Below are 22,068 nucleotides of genomic sequence, written 5' to 3' on the forward strand. Positions count from 1 at the left end.
AGGATAAATTGCCCAACAAATTTTAGTATCCGTTCTATCCTGTTGCCCATGTGAAAATGAAAAAACTGAGTCTAAAAGAAAATTTTTGTGAAAAAAAGTACTTTTGTTTACGGATCAATTTGTGAAGCACCTGGGGGTTCAAAGTGATCACTGTTTATCTAGATAAGTTCCTTGGGGGGCTTAGTTTCCAAAATGGGGTCACTTGTGGGGGAGCTCCAATGTTTAGGCACACAGGGGCTCTCCAAACACGACATGGTATCCGCTAAATATTCCAGCAAATTTTCCATTCAAAAAGTCAAATGGCGCTCCTTCCCTTCTGAGCCCTGCTGTGCACCCAAACAGTGGTTTATGACCACATATGAGGTATCAGTGTACTCAGGAGAACTTGTTCAACAAATTTTAGGATCCATTTTATCCTGTTGCCCATGTAAAAATGAATAAATTGATGGTAAAAGAAAATTTTTGTTGGAAAAATTAAAATGTCCATTTTTTCTTTCCACGTTGCTTTAGTTACTATGAAGCACCTGAAGGGTTAATAATCTTCTTGAATGAAGTTTTGAGTAGCTTGAGGGGTGCAGTTTTTAGAATGGTGTCACTTTTGGGTATTTTCTGCCATATCGACCCCTCAAAGTGATTTCAAATGTGAGGTTGTCCCTAAAAAAATGGTTTTGTAAATTTTGTTGTAAAAATTAGAAATCACTGGTCAACTTTTAACCCTTATAACTTCCTAACAAAAAAAAATTGTTTCCAAAATTGTGGTAATGTAAAGTAGACATGTGGGAAATGTTATTTAATAACTATTTTGTGTCACATAACTCTCTGATTTAACAGAATAAAAATTCAAAATTTGAAAATTGCGAAATTTTCAAAATTTTCACGATATTTCTGATTTTTTCACAAATAAACTATCGACCTAAATTTACAGCTACCATGAAGCCCAATATGTCCCAAAAAACAGTCTCAGAATTGCTAGGATCCGTTGAAGCGTTCCAGAGTTATTACCTTATAAAGGGACACTGGTCAGAATTGCAAAAAATGGCCTGGTCATTAAGGTCAAAATAGGCTTGGTCATGAAGGGGTTAAGAACTGATTTTCTGTTTCTCGTTGCTGCAGGTATTTGTTCTATTGGTGTGACCTTAATACATTCAAACTTTTTGTTATGTATAAGAGTTGATGTGCTTAGATAATCTTTGTTTTAAAAACCCTATTTTCACATTGTCTATGACCATTCATACGATTTCATAGTGACTGTGTAGTGCGGCCGACATATAAAAAGTCCACACACACACAGGTCACCACATACAGAAGAAAATCAGAACCACAGGTTAATTCTTGGGTACAATTGTATGTGGTATTGCTGTTTTTTATATTTAAATTTTTCTTACCATGATCTATAATTTTACAACAGTCAAGGTTTTTTTCCACATTTAAAAATTCCTTTTTTCTCATTTTTTTGACAGATGGCACATTTATTGGTATTTTGGGGGGTGTAAATAACTTGGTGCTATATAATATTTAATCGTTCTACCTCTTCTAAAGACAATATTAGGTCTTTTTGGGATATGATCTTTGCGTATTGGGTCTTTTCTCAGTAAGAACCAATATTTTTCAAGAATACAGCCGATGGATTGGTGGCTTTTATTGTAGGTGGTAATGAAGCTATATCTCCACTTTGCTATGTTATCAATAGCATCATGTTTTGAGGAATGTTTTTTCAAGCAATCATCCTGTGTAAGAGTGAGATTGCGCTAAAATGCTGCATGTACTAATGGTTTGGGATACCTTTTTTCTTTACACCTGGAAAGTAAAACCTGTGATTGTTGTACGTAATCTGTATTGGACCTACAGTTGTGTCTAATATGATGGAATTGACTGGATGGAATATTTGTCTTCCATTTAGATAAGTGTGAACTAAAAAAATCCAAATAGCCATTAGTGTCGACTGGTTTAAAATGAGTTTGGCTTTTGATTTGATTATCCTCATGGTATAGTTCTAAAAACAGGAAGATGATACTTTCCATGGAAATATTTGCAGTGAATGAGAGCCCCCAATTGTTGGTTTGAGTTCTTCAACAAAGAGGGATGCCTCCTGTTCTGTACCACACCAGATGAGGAACAGATCATCTATATAACATCGATAATATTTGATATTTTTACTTTATTTATGGGATCCAATCGACGATAGGGACTCGAACCTCCCCATAAACAAGTTTACAAAACTTGAGGCTGCCCGAGTCCCCATTGCGGTCTCGAACTGCTGTAACTACAATGTGTTGTGCATTGTATTTACAGCAGTTTGGGACTGCAATGGGCAATCGGGCAGCCGCAAGTTTTGTAAACTTGTTTATGGGGAGGTTCGAGTCCCTATCGCCGATTGGACCCCATAAATACAGTAATAATATGAAATATTATCGACATTATATACAGTAGATTATCTGTTCCTCATCTGGTGTGGTACGGAACAGGAGGCGTCCTTCTTTGTTGAAGAACTCAACACTAACAATGGGGGGCTCTCTTTCCCTGCAAATATTTCCCCAAGGAAAGGATCATCTTCCTGGATTTAGAACTATATCCTGAGGATAATCAAATCAAAAGCCAAACTCATTTTAAACCAGTCGACACTAATGGCTATTTGGATTTTTTTAGTTCACACTACTCTAAATGGAAGACAAATATTCCATCCAGTCAATTCCATCGTATTAGACGCAACTGTACGTCCAATACAGATTACGTACAACAATCACAGGTTTTACTTTCCAGGTTTAAAGAAAAAAGGAATCCCAAACCATTAGTACATGCAGCATATCAGCGCAATCTCACTCTCACAAAGGATGATTGCTTAAAAAAACGTTCCTCAAAACATGATGCTATTGATAGCATAGCAAAGTGGAAATATAGCTTCATTACCACCTACAATAGAAGCCACCAATCCATCCGCTGTATTCTTGAAAAATATGGGTACTTACTGAGGAAAGACCCAATACTCAAAGATCTTATCCCAAAAAGACCTATTATTGTCTTTAGAAGAGGAAGAACAATTAAAAATTATATAGCACCTAGTTATTTACACCCCCCAAAAAAAAAATACCAAAAAATGTGCCATCTGTCCAAAAAATGAGAAAAAAGGAATTTTTAAATGTGGATAAAAAGTTGTGACTGTTGTAAAATTATAGACAATGGTAATAAAAATGTAAATATAAAAAACAGAAATACCACATACAATTTTACCCAATAATTAACCTGTGGTTCAGATTTTGTCGTGTATGTGATGACCTGTGTGTGTGGACTTTTATATGTCGGCCGCACTACACAGTCACTACAAAATCGTATGAATGGTGAATGGTGAAAATAGGGTTTTAAACCCCTTAACGACCAAGCCATTTTGTAGGTTAAAGACCAGGCCTTAATTTTGAAATCAGACTACTGTCACTTTATGTGGTTATAACTGTGGAACGCTTCAACGTATCCCGCTGATTCTGACATTGTTTTTTCGTGACATATTGTACTTCATGTTAGTGGTAACATTTCTTTGATATGACTTGCGTTTGTTTATGAAAAAAATGGAAATATGGCAAAAAATTTTAAAATTTTGCAATTTTCAAAATTTTAATTTTTATGCCCTTAAATCAGAGAGATATGTCACAAAAAATAGTTAGCAAATAACATTTCCCACATGTCTACTTTACATCAGCACAATTTTGGAGCCAAAATTTTTTTTTCTTAGGAAGTTATAAGGGTTAGAAGTTGACCAGCGATTTCTCATTTTTCCAACAAAATTTACAAAACCATTTTTTTTAGGGACCACTTCAATATAACAGAAAATACCCAAAAGTGACACCATTCTAAAAACTGAACCCCTCAAGGTGTTCAAAACCACATTCAAGAAGTTTATTAACCGTTTAGGTACTTCAAAAGAATTGAAGCAATGTGGAAGGAAAAAATGAACATTTAACTTTTTTTCCCCAAAACTTTTATTTGGACACAATTTTTTTATTTTGTCAAGGGTATCAGGAGAAAATGAACCACAATATTTGTTGTGCAATTTCTCCTGAATACATCGAAACCCCATGTGTGGAGGAATACCAATCCTTAGGCGCACAGCAGTGCTCAGAAGGGAAGGAGCATCATTTGAGATTTTTAAAGTCAAATTGGCTGGAATCGAGAGCGGATGCCATGTCGCGTTTGGAGAGCCCCTGATGTACCTAAACAGTGGAAACCCCCACAAGTGACCCCATTTTGGAAACTAGACCCCAAGGAACTTATCTAAATGTGTGTTGAGCACTTTGAACCCCCAAGGGCTTCACAGAAGGTTATAACGTAGAGCCGTAAAATTAAAAAATCATATTTTTTCCACAAAAATGATCTTCGGGCACATAACATTTTTTGATCGCTTTCTATTCTGATTTTTCTGTTCATTTTTTGAATGAACAAAAAACAGCAATTTAGGAATGCTTTTTTTTTCCCCCTCCGTTCAGCATGTGGTAAAATTAGTATGGCAGCTTTTTTCTTCGGGTCACTACGATCACAGCGATGCCTCATTTATATTGTTTTTTTATGTTTTGGTGTTTTTTACACAATAAAAACTTTTATAGAAAAAATATTTTTGCATCACTTTATTCTGCGAGCTATAACTTTTTTATTATTTTGCTGATCATGCTGTATTGCGGCTCGTTTTTTGTGGGACAAGATGACGTTTTCAGCGGTACCATGTTTATTTATATTTTTCTTTTTGATCACGTGTTATTGCACTTTTTCCAAGTGGTATGATGATACTGCTTGGAAAAAGTATAATTTGATACTTTTTTGTGTTTTTTTTACGGCGTCCACTGAACGGATTAACTAGGGTGATACTTTTATAGATCGGATTTTTACGGACATGGCGATACCAAACGTGTATTTTTTTGTTTATTTTATTTTTTTTTTACATAAAAATGTGTAATTTTAGAGGATTTTTTATGGAATTTTTTATATTATTTTTTAATAATTTTTTTTACATATTTTTTTAAACGTTTTTTTTTTACCTTGTCCCTTTATGGGACGTTCACTTTCGTTTTCACTTTAGGTATAATACATTACAATGCTCCAGCATTGTAATGCATTATACCAATGCTGAGAGCTGCTGACACCATGCTGTGAGCATGATCTCACCAGCTCTCCGTAGGTAAATGACCCGGAGTTTGTCATAACACCTCCGGGTCATCATGGCACAGGTCGGGCCCCGCGATTACATCGTAGGGATGCCGACCTGAGGCTGAGGGAGCCCCCTACCCTCTGCCTCTCCCTCTGAACGCTGCGATCACGCTCGATCACAGCAGTGAGGGGGTTAACAGCCAGTGGTGGTGGGGGCTCCGCTCCTAGCTGTCAGTGCAGGACACTCAGCCACTGCAGCGCTGAGCTCCTACACTGATAGGCTCAAATTTCAGCCTCTCCTGTCCGATCATTGCTGTGATTGGTCTGTCAGATTGACCAACCAATCACAGCGCTGTGGGTGCAGGGACCAAGTGCAAGGGTCCCTGCCCCCCTTCCTGTGCCTCTCAGCTGTCATAGACAGCTGTCGGCACTGAACTGAAACTGCGTGTTTACACATAGTGACAGTTCAAAGGCAGGACGTGTAGAGTCCGCCATGGTGCTGAAAGATACCTCCTGCGATGACGGACTGTGGACGTCCATAGACATTAAGGGGTTAAAGCATAGTTTATCTAAGCACATCACTCTTATACATAACAAAAACTTTTAATGTATTAAAGGGAAGGTGCCATCAAAAAAATTTTTTTCAGCAATTGAAAAAATGTAAAGAATCAATGCTTATATTTTCTTAAAAAATATATGATTTGTTTTTAATTTAGTAAAATATGAAAAATAATTTTAAAAAGTTTGGCATTTCCACTTGTTAACATTAGCGGGAGCAGCTACTGAAATTTGACACAAAAAACTAGTGTACAACTATCTCACATTATGGCACAGCAGTTATTATGGGCTGAGTCTGCTGACATAGGTGTGATGTCACTCCTCTCTTCCCCTTCTGGGTGTTTGCTAAGGGAAAAGAGAGGATGACATTTAGGAACACAGTGAGCAGCCATTTTGATGGTGACTGCAAAGTTACTGACAAGTAGACAGTCACCGAGGATGGCAAGCAGCAAGGATTCTGGGAGCAGGGTGACAGCAGCACAGAGTATTTCAAGAGAGCAGTGTGCTGGTCTATGGGGGGTCACAGAGGGAGATATATGGTGGAGGGAGCAGGGTGACAGAAGCACAGAGTATTTCAGGAGAGCAGTGTGCTGGTCCATGGGGGGCACCCTGTTCTGTGCGGGGAGAAGCCATGGATTGTACATAGAGCGCTGTGTTTTATACACATGGATGGACCGTCTTCTTGTCTGCTCGACAAATCCAAGAAACATTTCTGCTGATTGATGGCCTGTACTGATCCAGACTTCGCATGCAAAGACCCCATTCCCCTCCACAGATCCTGTCTTCTCCATCCTGTCCTGGAGATATGTGAAAGCGAGGCGACAGGCGCAGTCTGCGGTGACGCTGGGAAGCAGGCTGGGGGGAAATGGAGCCATACAGTAACGATAAAAATGAGACCCCTCTCTTCAGCTGCCTCACCAGCCCACCCCTGACTGCATCTAATTGGAGGAGATGCTGCCCCCTCTATTACCCCAGACCTGTGTGCAGTTGCTCAGCCAGAACCACCCTAGAATGGGTCCTCTTTCTGCAGATAATACTGTCATAGAGTTCACACATAATACTGCCATAGAGTTCACACATAATACCGCCATATAGTTCACACATAATACCACCATATACTTCACACATAATACCACCATATACTTCACACATAATACTGCCATATACTTCACACATAATACCGCCATATACTTCACACATAATACCGCCATATAGTTCACACATAATACCGCCATATAGATCACACATAATTCCAACATATATGTCACACATAATTCCACCATATAGATCACACATAATTCCGCCATATAGATCATACACCATAACTAGTGTTGAGCATTCCGATACCGCAAGTATCGGGTATCGGCCGATACTTGCTGTATCGGAATTCCGATACCGACTTCCGATATTTTTTCAATATCGGAATTCGGCATCGGAATCGGAAGTTCAAAGTTGATTGACAGACTGACGTCATCATGATGCGCGGTGTGTGCGCATCATGATGCGCCGTCATTTTGGGCCTTCCGGGGGTCTCTGCCGGCCTGCCGGGGGGCTGTGCCGGCCTGCCGGGGGGCTGTGTGGACTGCCCGGGGTCTGTACCGGCCTGCCGGGGGGCTGTGCCGGCCTGCCGGTGGTCTGTGCACCCTGTGGGGGTCTGTACCGGCCTGCCGGGGGGCTGTGCCGGCCTGCCGGTGGTCTGTGCACCCTGTGGGGGTCTGTACCGGCCTGCCGGGGGGCTGTGCCGGCCTGCCGGTGGTCTGTGCACCCTGTGGGGGTCTGTACCGGCCTGCCGGGGGGCTGTGCCGGCCTGCCGGGGGGCTGTGCTGATGTCCGGGGGTCTGTGCAAGCATCGTCCGATGGGACTACAAGTCCCATCGGGCGATGCCTGCTACCATGACAGTGATTGACACATTAGCCAATGATGGGACAGTAGTAGTCCCATCATCCGGCTAATGTGTTAAATGTTAAAAAAAAAATAAATAAAAAAATAAAAAAATACTACATACATACTACATGCATGCTACATACATACTACATGCTACATACATACTACATATATACTACATACATACTACATATATACTACATACATACTACATACATACTACATACATACTGCATGCTACATACATACTACATACATACTACATACATACTACATACATACTACATGCATGCTACATGCCACATACATACCACATACATACTACATACATACTACATGCTACATACATACTACATATATACTACATGCATGCTACATACATACTACATGCTACATACATACCACATACATACTACATACATGCTACATACATACTACATATATACTACATGCACGCTACATACATACTACATATATACTACATGCATGCTACATACATACTACATGCTACATGCATGCTACATACATACTACATACATACTACATACATGCTACATACATACTACATACATGCTACATACATACTACATATATACTACATGCATGCTACATACATACTACATATATACTACATGCATGCTACATACATACTACATGCTACATGCATGCTACATACATACTACATACATACTACATACATACTACATGCTACATACATACCACATACATACTACATATATACTACATGCTACATGCATGCTACATACATACTACATACATACTACATGCTACATACATACCACATACATACTACATACATACTGCATGCTACATGCATGCTACATACATACTACATACATACTACATGCTACATACATACCACATATATACTACATACATACAATACATTCATACAATACATACATAGACATACAGTACATATAACATAGAGTAACATACTTACCAATACTTGTCACATTGTTCCCCGAAGCCATTGTCTTTTCCGGAATAAATATTAACATAACAAACCACAAAAATACTCACCCACGATCCGAAGCAGTCCACGAGTGTGTCCCACGACGATCTTGGGTAGAGAACTGCAGCATCAGCTGTTGCTGCCGTTCTCTACGGGCTGCAGGAATCCAATGACGGAAGGTAGGTATCCTTCCGCACTGTATTCCTCCGCCACTTAAAAAAAAAAAAGTCCCTAGTCTCACTTTATGCCATTGCTGCGTGGGAAATTCCCACACAGCAATGGCATAAAGTGAGACTAGGGACTTTTTTTTTTTTTAAGTGGCGGAGGAATACAGTGCGGAAGGATACCTACCTTCCGTCATTGGATTCCTGCAGCCCGTAGAGAACGGCAGCAACAGCTGATGCTGCAGTTCTCTACCCAAGATCGTCGTGGGACACACTCGTGGACTGCTTCGGATCGTGGGTGAGTATTTTTGTGGTTTGTTATGTTAATATTTATTCCGGAAAAGACAATGGCTTCGGGGAACAATGTGACAAGTATTGGTAAGTATGTTACTCTATGTTATATGTACTGTATGTCTATGTATGTATTGTATGAATGTATTGTATGTATCTAGTATATATGTGGTATGTATGTAGCATGTAGTATGTATGTAGCATGCATGTAGCATGCAGTATGTATGTAGTATGTATGTGGTATGTATGTAGCATGTAGTATGTATGTAGTATGTATGTAGCATGTAGTATGTAGCATGCATGTAGTATATATGTAGTATGTATGTAGCATGTAGTATGTATGTAGCATGCATGTAGTATATATGTAGTATGTATGTAGCATGTAGTATGTATGTAGCATGCATGTAGTATGTATGTAGCATGCATGTAGTATGTATATGGTATGTATGTAGCATGTAGTATGTATGTAGCATGCATGTAGTATATATGTGTTATGTATGTGGTATGTATGTAGCATGCATGTAGCATGCATGTAGTATGTATGTAGTATATATGTAGTATGTATGTAGCATGTAGTATGTATGTAGTATGTATGTAGTATATATGTAGTATGTATGTAGCATGTAGTATGTATGTAGCATGCATGTAGTATATATGTAGTATGTATGTAGCATGTAGTATGTATGTAGCATGCATGTAGTATATATGTAGTATGTAGCATGTAGTATGTATGTAGCATGCATGTAGTATATATGTAGTATGTAGCATGTAGTATATATGTAGTATGTAGCATGTAGTATGTATGTAGCATGCATGTAGTATGTATGTAGCATGCATGTAGTATATATGTGTTATGTATGTAGCATGTAGCATGCATGTAGCATGCATGTAGTATGTATGTAGTATATATGTGGTATGTATGTAGCATGCAGTATGTATGTAGCATGCATGTAGTATATATGTAGTATGTATGTTGCATGTAGTATTTATGTAGTATGAATGTAGCATGTATGTAGTATGCATGTTGTATGTATGTAGCATGTAATTTTTTTTTTTTTTTTTTTTTTTTACATTTAACACATTAGCCGGATGATGGGACTACTACTGTCCCATCATTGGCTAATGTGTCAATCACTGTCATGGTAGCAGGCATCGCCCGATGGGACTTGTAGTCCCATCGGACGATGCCTGCACAGACCCCCGGAGCCTGCACAGCCCCCCGGCAGGCCGGCACAGCCCCCCGGCAGGCCGGCACAGCCCCCCGGAGCCTGCACAGCCCATAGTCCCATAGACTTGAATGGGACTTCCGGTATCGGAATCGGCGATACCGATACTTTTTTTAAAGATCGGCCGATACCATCCGATACGATACTTTGAAGTATCGGACGGTATCGCTCAACTCTAACCATAACCCAATGTAGATCACACATAAAACCAGCAGGGTGACAGCAGCACAGAGTATTTCAGGAGAGCAGTATCACACGGGATAGGATTAGATACACGGTTCAGCAGACAGTATCACACAGGATAGGATTAGATACATGGCTCAGCAGACAGTAACACACAGGAGAGGATTAGATACACGGCTCAGCAGACTATCACACAGGTGAGGATTAGATACACAGCTCAGCAGTCAGTATCACACTTGGCTTTTCTCCACATGGGTTTCATTTACAGATAGTGTCACTCCGTGTTATCACTCATGGATGGCTGCCTTAGCCCTTACTATTAATCCTTATGTGCCCTCATCTGCTCTGCAACATTGCTCACTTATAACGTGCAGCGTCCATTTTCCAGGACTCTGCTAATGATATTCCTTTGTTTTTGTCATTCAGGCTTGGAACTCTCTAAATCCTATGTATTGTATATGGGTAAGCTGCTCTTGGTTCTGTGTTTATATTTATTTGCTTATATGGATCGCACTCTAAGTGTTCCTTGCTATGCAGTTGTTCCTAGCGATCAATATTAGATATGCACTGTACTTTTCTGAGCAAGTAATATACATATATATTAACGATTCCTTATCTCCTGTATGGGCACAGTACGTATCTGATAGTTACTATTATTAATCATATCATGGTATGCTATTTATGTGGGTGTAGGGTTTTTGTCTAAATTACACAAAAATTAAATTGGGGTTTTAAAATTAAATTAAAATTAAAATTAAATTAAATTGGGGTTTTGCTTTAGGTGGTTGACCCTATAATGAGCCTATTAATAGGTGTAGCCATGTCACGTGTGACTATTTTTAATGTTTTTAAATGTTTGTGCTTGTTTTCTGCGTTAAATAAAAACTTGATTCATTTTACGCTATTTCCTGCCTCAGGTGATCCCCTTTTTGTGGCCTATTCCTTTCTCTCTTTTGTAACGGAAGGCCATCTGTCATAATCTGCCGCTAATAAAAGTCTATGGAGAAAAAGACGGATCCCCCAGGCAAATCCATCAGAACCGTTTTTTCCCGCAAACAGCGGATTTCGATTGACGCCAGAAGACGGAAGTGTGATACCAAGATCGGTTATTACACTTGGGGTTATTTAGTTTGGAAAAACGAAGGCTTAGGGGTGATCTTATTACAATGTATAAATATATGAGGGGGCAGTACAAAGACCATTCTAATGATCTTTTTACTCTTTGACCTGTGGCGGGGATAAGGGGACATTCTCTACGTCTGGAGGAAAGAAGGTTTCATCATAATCCGAGACGAGGATTCTTTACTGTAAGAGCAGTGAGACTATGAAACTCTCTCCCGTATGATGTTGTAATAAGTGATTCACTACCAAAATTTTAGGGCCTGGATGCCTTTCTTGAAAAGTATAATATTACAGGTTATATACACTAGTTTCCTTGATAGGTCGTTGTTCCAGAGAACTAGTCTGATTGCCGAATGTGGAGTCGGGAAGGATTTTTTACCCCAATGTGGAGCTTACTGTTTGCCACATGGTTTTTTTTTTCCTTCCTCTGGATCAACATGTTAGGCTATGGGTTGAACTACATGGTCTGAAAGTCTTCCTTTAACCTTAAAAACTATGTTACTATATTACCTTCATCCATTACCCTCTCCACCAACCCCATCATTACCCTCTCCATCACCCTCCAATGTATTGTTAAAAAAAACAAACACACCACTCACCTCTTTGCCATTTCCCTTGCAGCATCATTGTCGCCAGCAGCTTTCTCTCTGACACAGGCGCATACTGAATGCTATCATTATGCAGCCGCGCGACAGTGCCAGACAGAAAGCACTGGACAAGAAACATGTTAGGGCAAGTTAGGATAGGATATGGGTTGAACTAGATGGACTTAAAGTCTCCCTTCAACCTTAATAACTATGTTACTATGTTACTATGTTACTATGTAGGATGAATCCCTGCATCTCCACTGACATTTACTGCTGTAAGCAGCGGAGCTCCCGGGATCACTTCTTGCCTGCCTACCACACATGAGGGCAATCTGTCCATGGGCCCCCGGAGCCTCAGGGCCAGAGAAAAAAAGTCAGATTGCCTTCATTGTTATCCCCCTGCAGCCCCCCCACCTCTATTGCTAAAAATATTTGATTATAAAAGAAATGTTTAGCTTCAAATATATGTTTATATTCCACTTGTATGTAATCCAGAGAAATTTATGAGTTCACATTTACATCATGTATCTGTTGTTTCATGTTTCCTTTCTTATTTTAGTTTAGAAGCAATGCCCGTTCCAGCTCAACCATCATGCTCAGATAAGACTAGCTCATCAAGCCCAGAAATGAACATTTCAAATGAGACAGAAACAACTTCAGCTATTTTGGCATCTGTTAAGGAACAGGTAAAATATTAATAATCTGTATTATGATGTTTTCTTGTTATGAATATTAGAACAAAAACAATATATAAAGGGTAATTATTATTATGCTGCCATAGCAATGTAAATCAGTATTAAACCTCTTGTATTGGTTAAGCCATACTGACTCAGGCTCCTCTGCTAGCAGTTCTGCTACTCTTCTTTCCTAATAATACTGGCCATCAAAACTGCATATATATCTACAGGTGTGTGGCACCCCAGGAGTGCGGTAGCCACAGTGGCATTGCCTCCCTCCCGGGGTGGGGGGTGATGTCATGCCTGGAGGCAAGGAGGGATTCATTGGCCAGGTGCAACAGCATACAACACTTTCTTACTCCAGACTAGAAGGGGGAGTTCTAAACCCAGTTTCAGGGGAGCTTTCCAGGAAGTTCTGGGCTGGGGGTGGAGTTAGTTTAGTCATTCTGAGGGAGACAGAGAGGAGGGAGGATGTGAATGAAGGACCTGAGGAGGCTAGAGAGTCACCTCAGAGTCAAATGCTAAAGACTGGACACCAGAGTCCGTGGCTGTTTGGGTGCTGAAGGCCCGACAGCTGATTCCAGAGGGCAGGGGATTGCAAGTCCCCTGACTCCACCATAACACCTGAAGGCACAGCAGCAACAGACCAGAGCAGGAGCCACAGTGAAGTAGTGACACCTGCAACAGCCCCAAGCTGCCTGCTATTCAGACAAGAACCAAAGGAACAGAAAAGAGCCGAGGACTGAACACAGCTTTAGGCAGCAAGGACCTTAGTTTACAGCACAATAGGGAAGCCTACTCTGAACCCAACTGGCTGTATGGATCCCAAACTTCCTCCAGGCTGAATGGATCTCCAATACCAGCTGTAATCAGTGCCCTGGACTATATCACAAACTGTGAGTAAAAGACACTTTGCTGTGTCCTCCCCTTCATTTGCTGCGACACCTGCTCTGTACTACAATCACCATCATCTTCATATATCACACTATACAGCCCTGGGACTAGCTCCACCTGTGCGGGCCCCAGTGGTCTCCTCAGCAGCTTCGGCTAACATCTTTTGTTATGAATAGGTCACCGAGGAGGATGGCAGGAATAGGCTAGGACACCAGGAAACCAGAAAGGTTGGTAACTTAGCAGATTGCAGACCCCTAATCCTAACAACACAAAAAGCAGTAGCCATGGGGCGTACCTACAATGCCCTAGACACCTCAGCACAGCCGGAGAACTAATTAAGCCTAAAACAAGAAAGTTGAAATCTAAACTGACCCGGAGTAGAACCCCAAAGAAATAGATAGCCCCCAAACATATATTGTCGGTGAGACAAGATGAGGCACAAACACAGGCAGAAAATAGACTGAGCAAATGATGGGGCCCAAACTGTCTAGATAGGATAGGAAAGGAAAGGCACTGTCTGCAATCATGCAAAAACCCTAAAAAATCCAACACATCTGATGTACAAAAAACACTGAGGTCTCAACGACCTCTCCTTCACTATATCAGCATTCTGGTGTGAACTGGCAGCAAAGCAAAAGAGACTAATATAACAGGGGACTGAACAAACTGACACAAGCTGTAACATATGGAGTGGGGTCCAGCACTACCCCAGCAGGGAGCACGCTGAACCCTCACAGCAAAGCAGAAAGAAGCAAAACCAGATCAGATGCAAAGGATTAGCAAATGAACAACTTAGCTGAAAAATGCAGGATCAGGCACGAGACAGCAGACCTCAAATGCACAGGAAGAAACCAATCACCAGCAGCAACTAAGGAAAGCCTGCTCACTTATATCCTCCCAGTCAGTAGCCCCTGATTTCCAATCATCGTCATCAGGTGGCAGAGTTCTGTCAACCCGCCAGCTCCACTACCCGCAGTAACCACCAGAGGGAGCCCGGACTCAGAAGTCAGATCAAGAGAATTCACAACAATCTTTATTGCCGAATACCACAGGTGGCGTCACGAACTACAAACTATATTTTTTATAAACTTTAATTTCCCTTTACATCATTTTTATTGGACCCCCAGGGCCAAGGACCTGGTCACTGCTGCTGAGATGTACCCTCCAAGGATCAGCCCAATACCGAGTGCCCCCATGGCCCTGGCAGGGTGCTCCATTTTTAGCGTCACAAACAGGATTGCGAGCACGGCATTGCCGTGTACTGTGTGCCAGAAACTTTGTGGAATCGCTGCCATTGTTGAGTCGCACAGCGCGCGGGAAGAAAGGGGCATGTCATCATGGGCGGGTCCAAAAAGGAAAGGCGCAAAGTAAAGCTTGGGCCATGCTCTGTGACCAGCGGCAGGAAGCAGGAAGCCCAGACCTGAAAACCGGAAGGAGTACGATTCGGACTGCCTGCGGAGCAGCCGCGCACGAAGGTAATGACCCGCAGAGCCTGGCTGAGTTTCACTAACCGGGGGGAGATGAAAATGTTCGATCCGGATGGAGATTCAGTGGCGGACGCAGCTGCAACCCCTATAGTGCCGCCAGGCTCAGCGGCGACTGTAGCCGCAGCCCCCATAATACAGACAGATTCATTCGCAGCTACAGCTCCCATAAGACCGCCATATCCAGCGGTGGTCACAGCTGCAGCTTCCATTATGCCACTATCAATGTCATACATACCAGTAGAGGCCTGGTTACCGCAGTACTCAGGGGAGTCACACACTCTGAGCGATTTCAAGGAGAGACTATGAAGCTTGCTTGAAGTGTACCACCTCTTTGAGAATCAAAAAGTCAGCATCCTCATTGGCCAGTTAACTGGGCAGACCAGAGGGAAGTAAAGTCATGGCCGGACACTGATAAAACAACTGTCAAGCAAATCTTGACAAGGCTGAAGGACACCTTTGATACCCGCCCTGCAGCAGAAATAAAAATGAGATTCTTTGGGTGTAAACAAAGGGTGCAGGACAGTATACGGGACAATGCCCTTAACCTACAGGAGGCGCTCCGGGCCATAAAGCAGGTTGACAGTGGCAGCATGCAAGACGAAGATAAGTTGCTAATGGAGCAGTTCATAGAGGGACTCCTATCTAACAATCAAAGGACACAGCTGCGCATGATGGCACTACAAAATCCTGACCTGGTAGTTGCACACTTCAAGGATAGGGCCAACTGGGTGCTGCATGAACCATAGCCTAGCAGCACAGCGCCCTCTAGGCACCCAGCTATCACATATCAGCAGGACGCAGCAAACTTTCCTCATACCTCTGTTGGGAATGACACGCCAACCAAAGATATTGACTCTTCTGCAGATCTACGTTTCCAGGTCCAGGGACTAACCAAAAGTATGTCCTCACTTACGAAAACTGTGCAATCCATGCAAGTGTCCCCAAAGGACAAGATCCAACTGGCCTCCAGTCCAGATGTTGTCCCGTGGCGACAACAGAGGAGAATTCCACCGACCAGAGGGAGAGAAAACGACCGCTACGACCAGGATGGATAACCCATCTGTCGCCGCTGCAACAAGGTGGGACTCATCGCAAGATTCTGTAATTTAAACAAGCAACCCCTGGGGCAGAGGGCCAACCCCCAGGAGTAAGATGTCCAGGTCCCCACAGTTGGTGAGAGAAGTACATGGGAGGATGGCCTGTCCTGCCCGTCGTGATTGATGGCTTCCCAATGAAAGCCTTACTGGACACCGGCTCCCAGGTGACAACAATGTCATATGTCCTCTTTAAGCAATACGGGGCTGATTCAGACATTACTCGCAGCCCAGATGAACACCTTGCCATCTATGCCAGCAATGGTCAGCCCTTGCCTCAGATGGGGTATAAGGAGGTGACCATTAAGATTGGCTGAAAAGAATTGCAGTCGCAAGGTTTGATTATTGTTGATATTGATAAACGGGAATGCAATCCAATGATTACTCTAGAATCATAGAATCGTAGAGTTGGAAGGGACCTCCTGGGCCATCTGGTCCAACCCCCTGCTCAAAGCAGGATTCGCTAAATCATCCCAGTCAGATGTCTGTCCAGCCTCTGTTTGAAGACTTCCATTGAATGTGAACTCACCACTTCTCGTGGCAGCCTGTTCCACTCATTGATCACTCTAACTGTCAAAAAGTTTTTTCTAATATCTAATCTGTGTCTCCTCCCATTCAGTTTCATCCCATTGCTTCTAGTCTTTCCTTGTGCAAATGAGAATAAAGATGGTCCTTCTACAATGTGACAGCCCTTGAGATATTTGTAGACAGCTATTAAGTCTCCTCTCAGTCTTCTCTTCTGCAAGCTAAACATACCCAAATCCTGCAACCTTTCCTCATAAGACAGGGTTTGCAGACCGGTCACCATTCTGGTCGCTCTTTTCTGAACTTGCTCCAGTTTGTTGATGTCTTTTTTAAAATGTGGTGCCCAAAACTGGACACAATATTCCAGATGAGGTCTGACCAAAGAGGAGTAGAGGGAAATAATGACTTCACGTGATCTAGACTGTATGCTTCTGTTAATACATCCTAGAATTGCATTTGCCTTTTTTGCTGCTGCATCACACTGTTGACTCATATTCAGTCTGTGATCTATTAGTATACCCAAGTCTTTTTCACATGTGCTGTTGCTTAGCCCTATTCCTCCCATTCTGTATATGCTTTTTCCCATTCTAGGCACTAATGTATTAGAAAATTCTCTTGCAGAAATTGTTTTGTTGCAGCAGGTAGCCGAAACCACCAGTTCCAGCCAGCAGGGGGTCCCAAAGCACTGATGCAGAGACAACAGATAGAGCTGTCTGGCGGAGAAGTCGGCAGTGTCAGAGAGAGTGATCCATTCCCCATTGCAGTACCTCCAAGGAGTGAAATGTTAATTTGGTGTTGGGCACCAATAGGCCTCAGGGGTCAAGATTATCTGGCCCTGGTAGAACCAGTGTACTCTGAGGGTAGGCCTACCATCGTGAGAGCCAGAGGGGTACTTGATGTCCGCAAGGGGAGAGGACCAACACGCATACTGAATTGTGGAGAGAAAGAGGTCCATTTGCCTCGGTATGCCACCCTTGCTAAGCTGTTCACTGTCAGTAACAATGCAATAGAGGCAGCAGATCCCTTGCTTCTGTCTGATCAGGTGGAGAACAATGGCTCAGAGGTGCAGCTGGAAAATTGTTGCCAGCAACTACACGTAGGCACTGACTCCACTCCTGCACACCAAAAGCATGTGGCTTACAGAGTGGCTAGAAAGTATGAGCGAGTCTTCAGCAAACATCCTCTAGACTTTGGGCAGGCAAAAGGGGTTCAACACCATATCCCCACTGGATATCATCCACCCATTAAAGAGAGGTACTGGCCTGTGCCTCCAGCACATTATCAATGTGCCAAGGGTATGTCAGATGAAGGAGGCTGGGATGATCAGAGATAGTTGTAGCCCCTGGGCAGCTCAATTAGTCCTCGTCAAAAAGAAGGATGGTACCATGAAAATGTGTGTAGACTACAGGCGGATTAACAGCATTACACATAAGGACACCTACCCATTGCCTAGAATTGAGGAATCACTAGCTGCACTGAGAACAGCTAACTATTATTCTACTTTCGATCTCACCAGTGGATATTGGCAGAGGCAGACAAAGAGAAAACACTGTTTAAAACACCGGTGGGCTTTTGTGAATTTAACTACATGCCATTCGGACTCAGCAGTGCACCGGAGACGTTTCAACGGTTAATGGAATGCTTCCTAGGACACAGAAACTTTGAAACCGATCTGCTGTGCCTGGATGACATCATCGTTTTCTCCAAAACCTATGTAGACCACTTGAAGCACCTGGCCAAGGTGTTCGAAGCCCTGTCCAACTTTGGCCTGAAAGTAAAGTCGTCCAAACGCCACCTTTTGAAGCCCAAGGTGTAGTACCTAGGCCACATGGTAAGTGCGGAAGGCGTGGCACCAGATCCTGACAAAGTCACCATCATCAGAGACTGGAAAAGACCCAGCAATATTCAGGAAGTACAGCAGTTTCTTGGTCTGGTAGGCTACTACGCGAGATTCATCAAGGGCTTCACCAGATAGCCACACCTCTGCAAGACCTGCTTAGTGGGACAATCCAAGAAAGCCAAGAATAAGAATCTTCAGTTCGAGTGGAACAATGAGCTAGAAGGATCCTTTACATGGTTGAAACTGGCTCTCACTGGATACGAAATCCTGGCCTATCCTGACTATGACCAACCATTTGTACTTATACAGACGCCAGCAACATGGGATTAGGAGCCGTGCTGTCACAAGTGCAGAACGGAAGAGAGAGAGTGATCTCCTACGCCTGTAGGAAGGTTCGTCCCACTGAAAGGAACCCTGAAAACTACAGTTCCTTTAAACTGGAATTCCTTGCCATCGTCTGGGCAGAAAGGGAGTGCTTCAAGCGCTATCTGGCTTCAGCAAAATTTACCATCTACACGGACAATAATCGATTAACCCACCTTGAAACCACAAAGCTAGGTGCACTGGAGCAGTGATGGATGGTCCGACAATCCAACTACGAGTTTACCATCAAGTACGAGCGGGACATAAGAACGCTAATGCTGATGCACTGTCCAGGATGCCCAACTTACTAGATGGGGGGAGACCCAGAAGAACTCGAAGAAATCGAGTTACCAGCCTTCCACTGTGCAATTGCAGCCCAGCGCTCCCAAGGAGTGAGGAACAAGTGCTACATTGTGTCATGATCCAGGACGGGGTTTCGCTTTGGCCCGACTTCTCTCTGCTCATCCCCTTGGTACCGCGTCGCCCTCTTGTGTATGACCTTTGGCTTTGTCTGACCTCCTGTCTGTTTACCCCTCCTGTACCTTGCTCTCCGTACTGTGAATGACCTCCGTTTTGCCCGACTCTGAGTTTTCTGTCTTCTCTGAAAGCAGGACGCTAAGCCCCGCCCCCTTGCAGTCACATGACCGTAGGTCCCGTGCCGGCTTGCTAAACTTCATCACTCAGGTTCTGTGCACCTATACTTTCTGGCTATCCTGGTCCCCAGAGGCCCCTACAGTACAGGTGAGTCACTGCTCAGCGGAGGCTGCATGCCGGCGCTGTCAGGAACCTGATACATCGTACGGGAGGCCATGTTGAACCCATTGCCCCACCATGATTGGGCAGAGATGCAAGATACTGACCCAGCAGTTCGCCTAGTAAAGGAGTTGCTGACACAAGCTGACTCACACCCTGGTCCAGATGGCCCACAGGAAACACAGCAGTTGTGGAAGGAGAGAGGGAAGCTGTTCATGGAGAGCCCCACGGGGCCTTGGGGTACTCGGTACTGGGCCCGTCGACTTCAACGGGGGGATGTAATTGCTGGATGCTTAGAGGGCTCTGTGCTGCTAGGGTTTGGTTAACGTAGCACCCATATGGCTCTATCTTTAAAGTGTGCAAAGTCAAATTCAGGATTTTGTAGGGCCAGTATGCGCAGCTGTGTCCTTTGATTGTTTGACTGGAGTCCCTCTATAAACTGCTCCGTTCGTAATCTATCTTCATCTTGCACGCTCTCAGGGTCAACCTGCTTTACGGCCCGTAGTGCCTCCTGAAGATTAAGGGCATAGTCCCGTATACTGTCCTGCACTCTCTGTTTGCACCCAAAGTATCTCATTTTTATCTCTGTTGCAGCACGGGTATCAAAAGTGTCTTTCAGTCTGGCTAAGATTTGTTTGACAGTTATTTTATTAGTGTCCGGCCAGGACTTTACTTCCCTCTGAGCCGCACCAGTTAACTGGTCAATGAGGATACTGACTTTTTGGCTCTCAGACAGGAGGTACACTTTGAACAAACCACATAGTCTTTCCTTAAAATCACTCAGGGTGTGCAACTCCCCTGAGTACTGTGGAAACCAGGCCGCTCCTGGTATATATGGCATTGATAGTGGCATTATGGAGACTGCGTCCACCGCTGAATCTTCACCCGCGTTGAGCATTTTTCTTCCTGCTTTTTCACTTGCTCACTAACGTCAGAGCGCTGGCAGTGCTTCACGTCATGCTTTATTTCTGGCTCCGCCCACAATGGCACGTCCCTCTCTGCTCGCACGCACTGTATGACACAGTTATGGCGGTTATTTGAAAGCACATTAAAGTCTCTAGCACTCAATTTAATAAAGTCTATGGCGCACAGTACCCAGCTTTGCCAGGCTCCTTGTACCCAACTTTGCTAGGCTCGCTAAATCCTGTTCGTGACGCCAGTTTCTTTACCTTTTACTTGCAAGTGGTTGCAATCCGGAGTACCACATACAGGTGATGGATTGAGTCAGGCTCGCCTAGAGGCAATCAGGGGATCCACCCTGTCAGGTGGGGGTTTGGGACCTTCCCTCTGCGCTTTGTGTATGGGTCTCTGCTGTTTGTAACTAAACTGCGAACCTCTATTGCGTGATGGTTTCTCTAAACTGTATGGCTATCAGCGTGAGCCTATTCCACGGGTAACATCCTTTTCACCATCAGCCCCGGGCTCCTGATCTGCTGTCGTGCCCTCACGTGTTCATTGTCATTCAGGAACTTGCAGTCCCCTGTACTTCCAGATTCGGCGGTCAGGACATACAGCTCCTGCCACCCAGGACTCTAGCGTCCCTTTCTCTCTATTAGCGCTTCGCTCTGGGGTCTGCTACACGCAGTGTTAGTTTTCCCCGGAGCCTCTGGTCTCTCCTATCATCCTTCCCCTCCTCACAGTTCAACTCTTCATTCCCAACTGACTGGATCTTCCAGACAGATCTTTTTACCTCAGGCTTAACTGTCTTGTCATTTCCTCACAGCTCACAGCTGCTCTCGTTTCCATGACAACTCCCTCAGCTCATTTCTAGCTTACTCACCAACCCCATCTGCTGGCCAGAATTTATAAGGCAACTCCCTTTTCTGACCTGCAGCAGGAATTGTGATTTAATCTAAGTTACCTGGCATGGGGGTCCCCCTTCTACCTCCAAGCATGACTTCACCTCTTAGAGGGAGGCAATGTCATTGTGACAACTAGACTCTGGGGTGTCACATTCATCTATGGAAGTAAGCTGTATCATAGGAAAATCAACTCGTGCACCCACGAACTGATCTGGCAGGTGGTAGTCCTGAAGCGTGATGCATCAATAGTCTTAGAAGCATACCATGATGGAGCAGGATATTTTGAGTGGAAGAAATTGGAGGTCCTACTTCGTGAAAGATTCTGCTGGGTTGGCATAAGGAAAGACATTGAGAAGTGGTGCCGAGAATGTGGCCCATGTAACCTGCGCAGGAAAAACGGCAACAGCCAGTGGGCTCCCCTACAGCCTATAATCACTAAACAGCCCCTTGAACTAGTTGCTTTGGATCATGTGAAGTTGACTCTGAGTAGAACTGGCTACACCTATGCTCT

General features: G+C 43.4%; 1 protein-coding gene across 6 annotated transcripts in view; it reads left to right on the forward strand.

Moving 5' to 3' along the window:
* The window catches only part of CTNND2 (catenin delta 2), a 3,465,616-nt gene that overhangs the window by 162,831 nt on the left and 3,280,717 nt on the right, over positions 1-22,068 (forward strand). For 5 of the 6 annotated variants that reach the window (XM_073587627.1, XM_073587626.1, XM_073587628.1 and 2 more), the window contains exon 2: positions 12,682-12,808. The exons of the other annotated variant lie outside the window; for it this stretch is intronic. In XM_073587627.1, the coding sequence (XP_073443728.1) occupies positions 12,692-12,808 (117 nt within the window). In that variant the 5' untranslated portion in view covers positions 12,682-12,691. The remainder of the gene's footprint in view (positions 1-12,681; positions 12,809-22,068) is intronic. 6 annotated transcript variants of the gene reach the window in all.

The sequence above is a fragment of the Dendrobates tinctorius genome, unplaced genomic scaffold (genome assembly GCF_039654945.1).
Source record: "Dendrobates tinctorius isolate UK_male_01 unplaced genomic scaffold, ASM3965494v1 ptg000100l, whole genome shotgun sequence".
Lineage (NCBI taxonomy): Eukaryota > Metazoa > Chordata > Amphibia > Anura > Dendrobatidae > Dendrobates > Dendrobates tinctorius.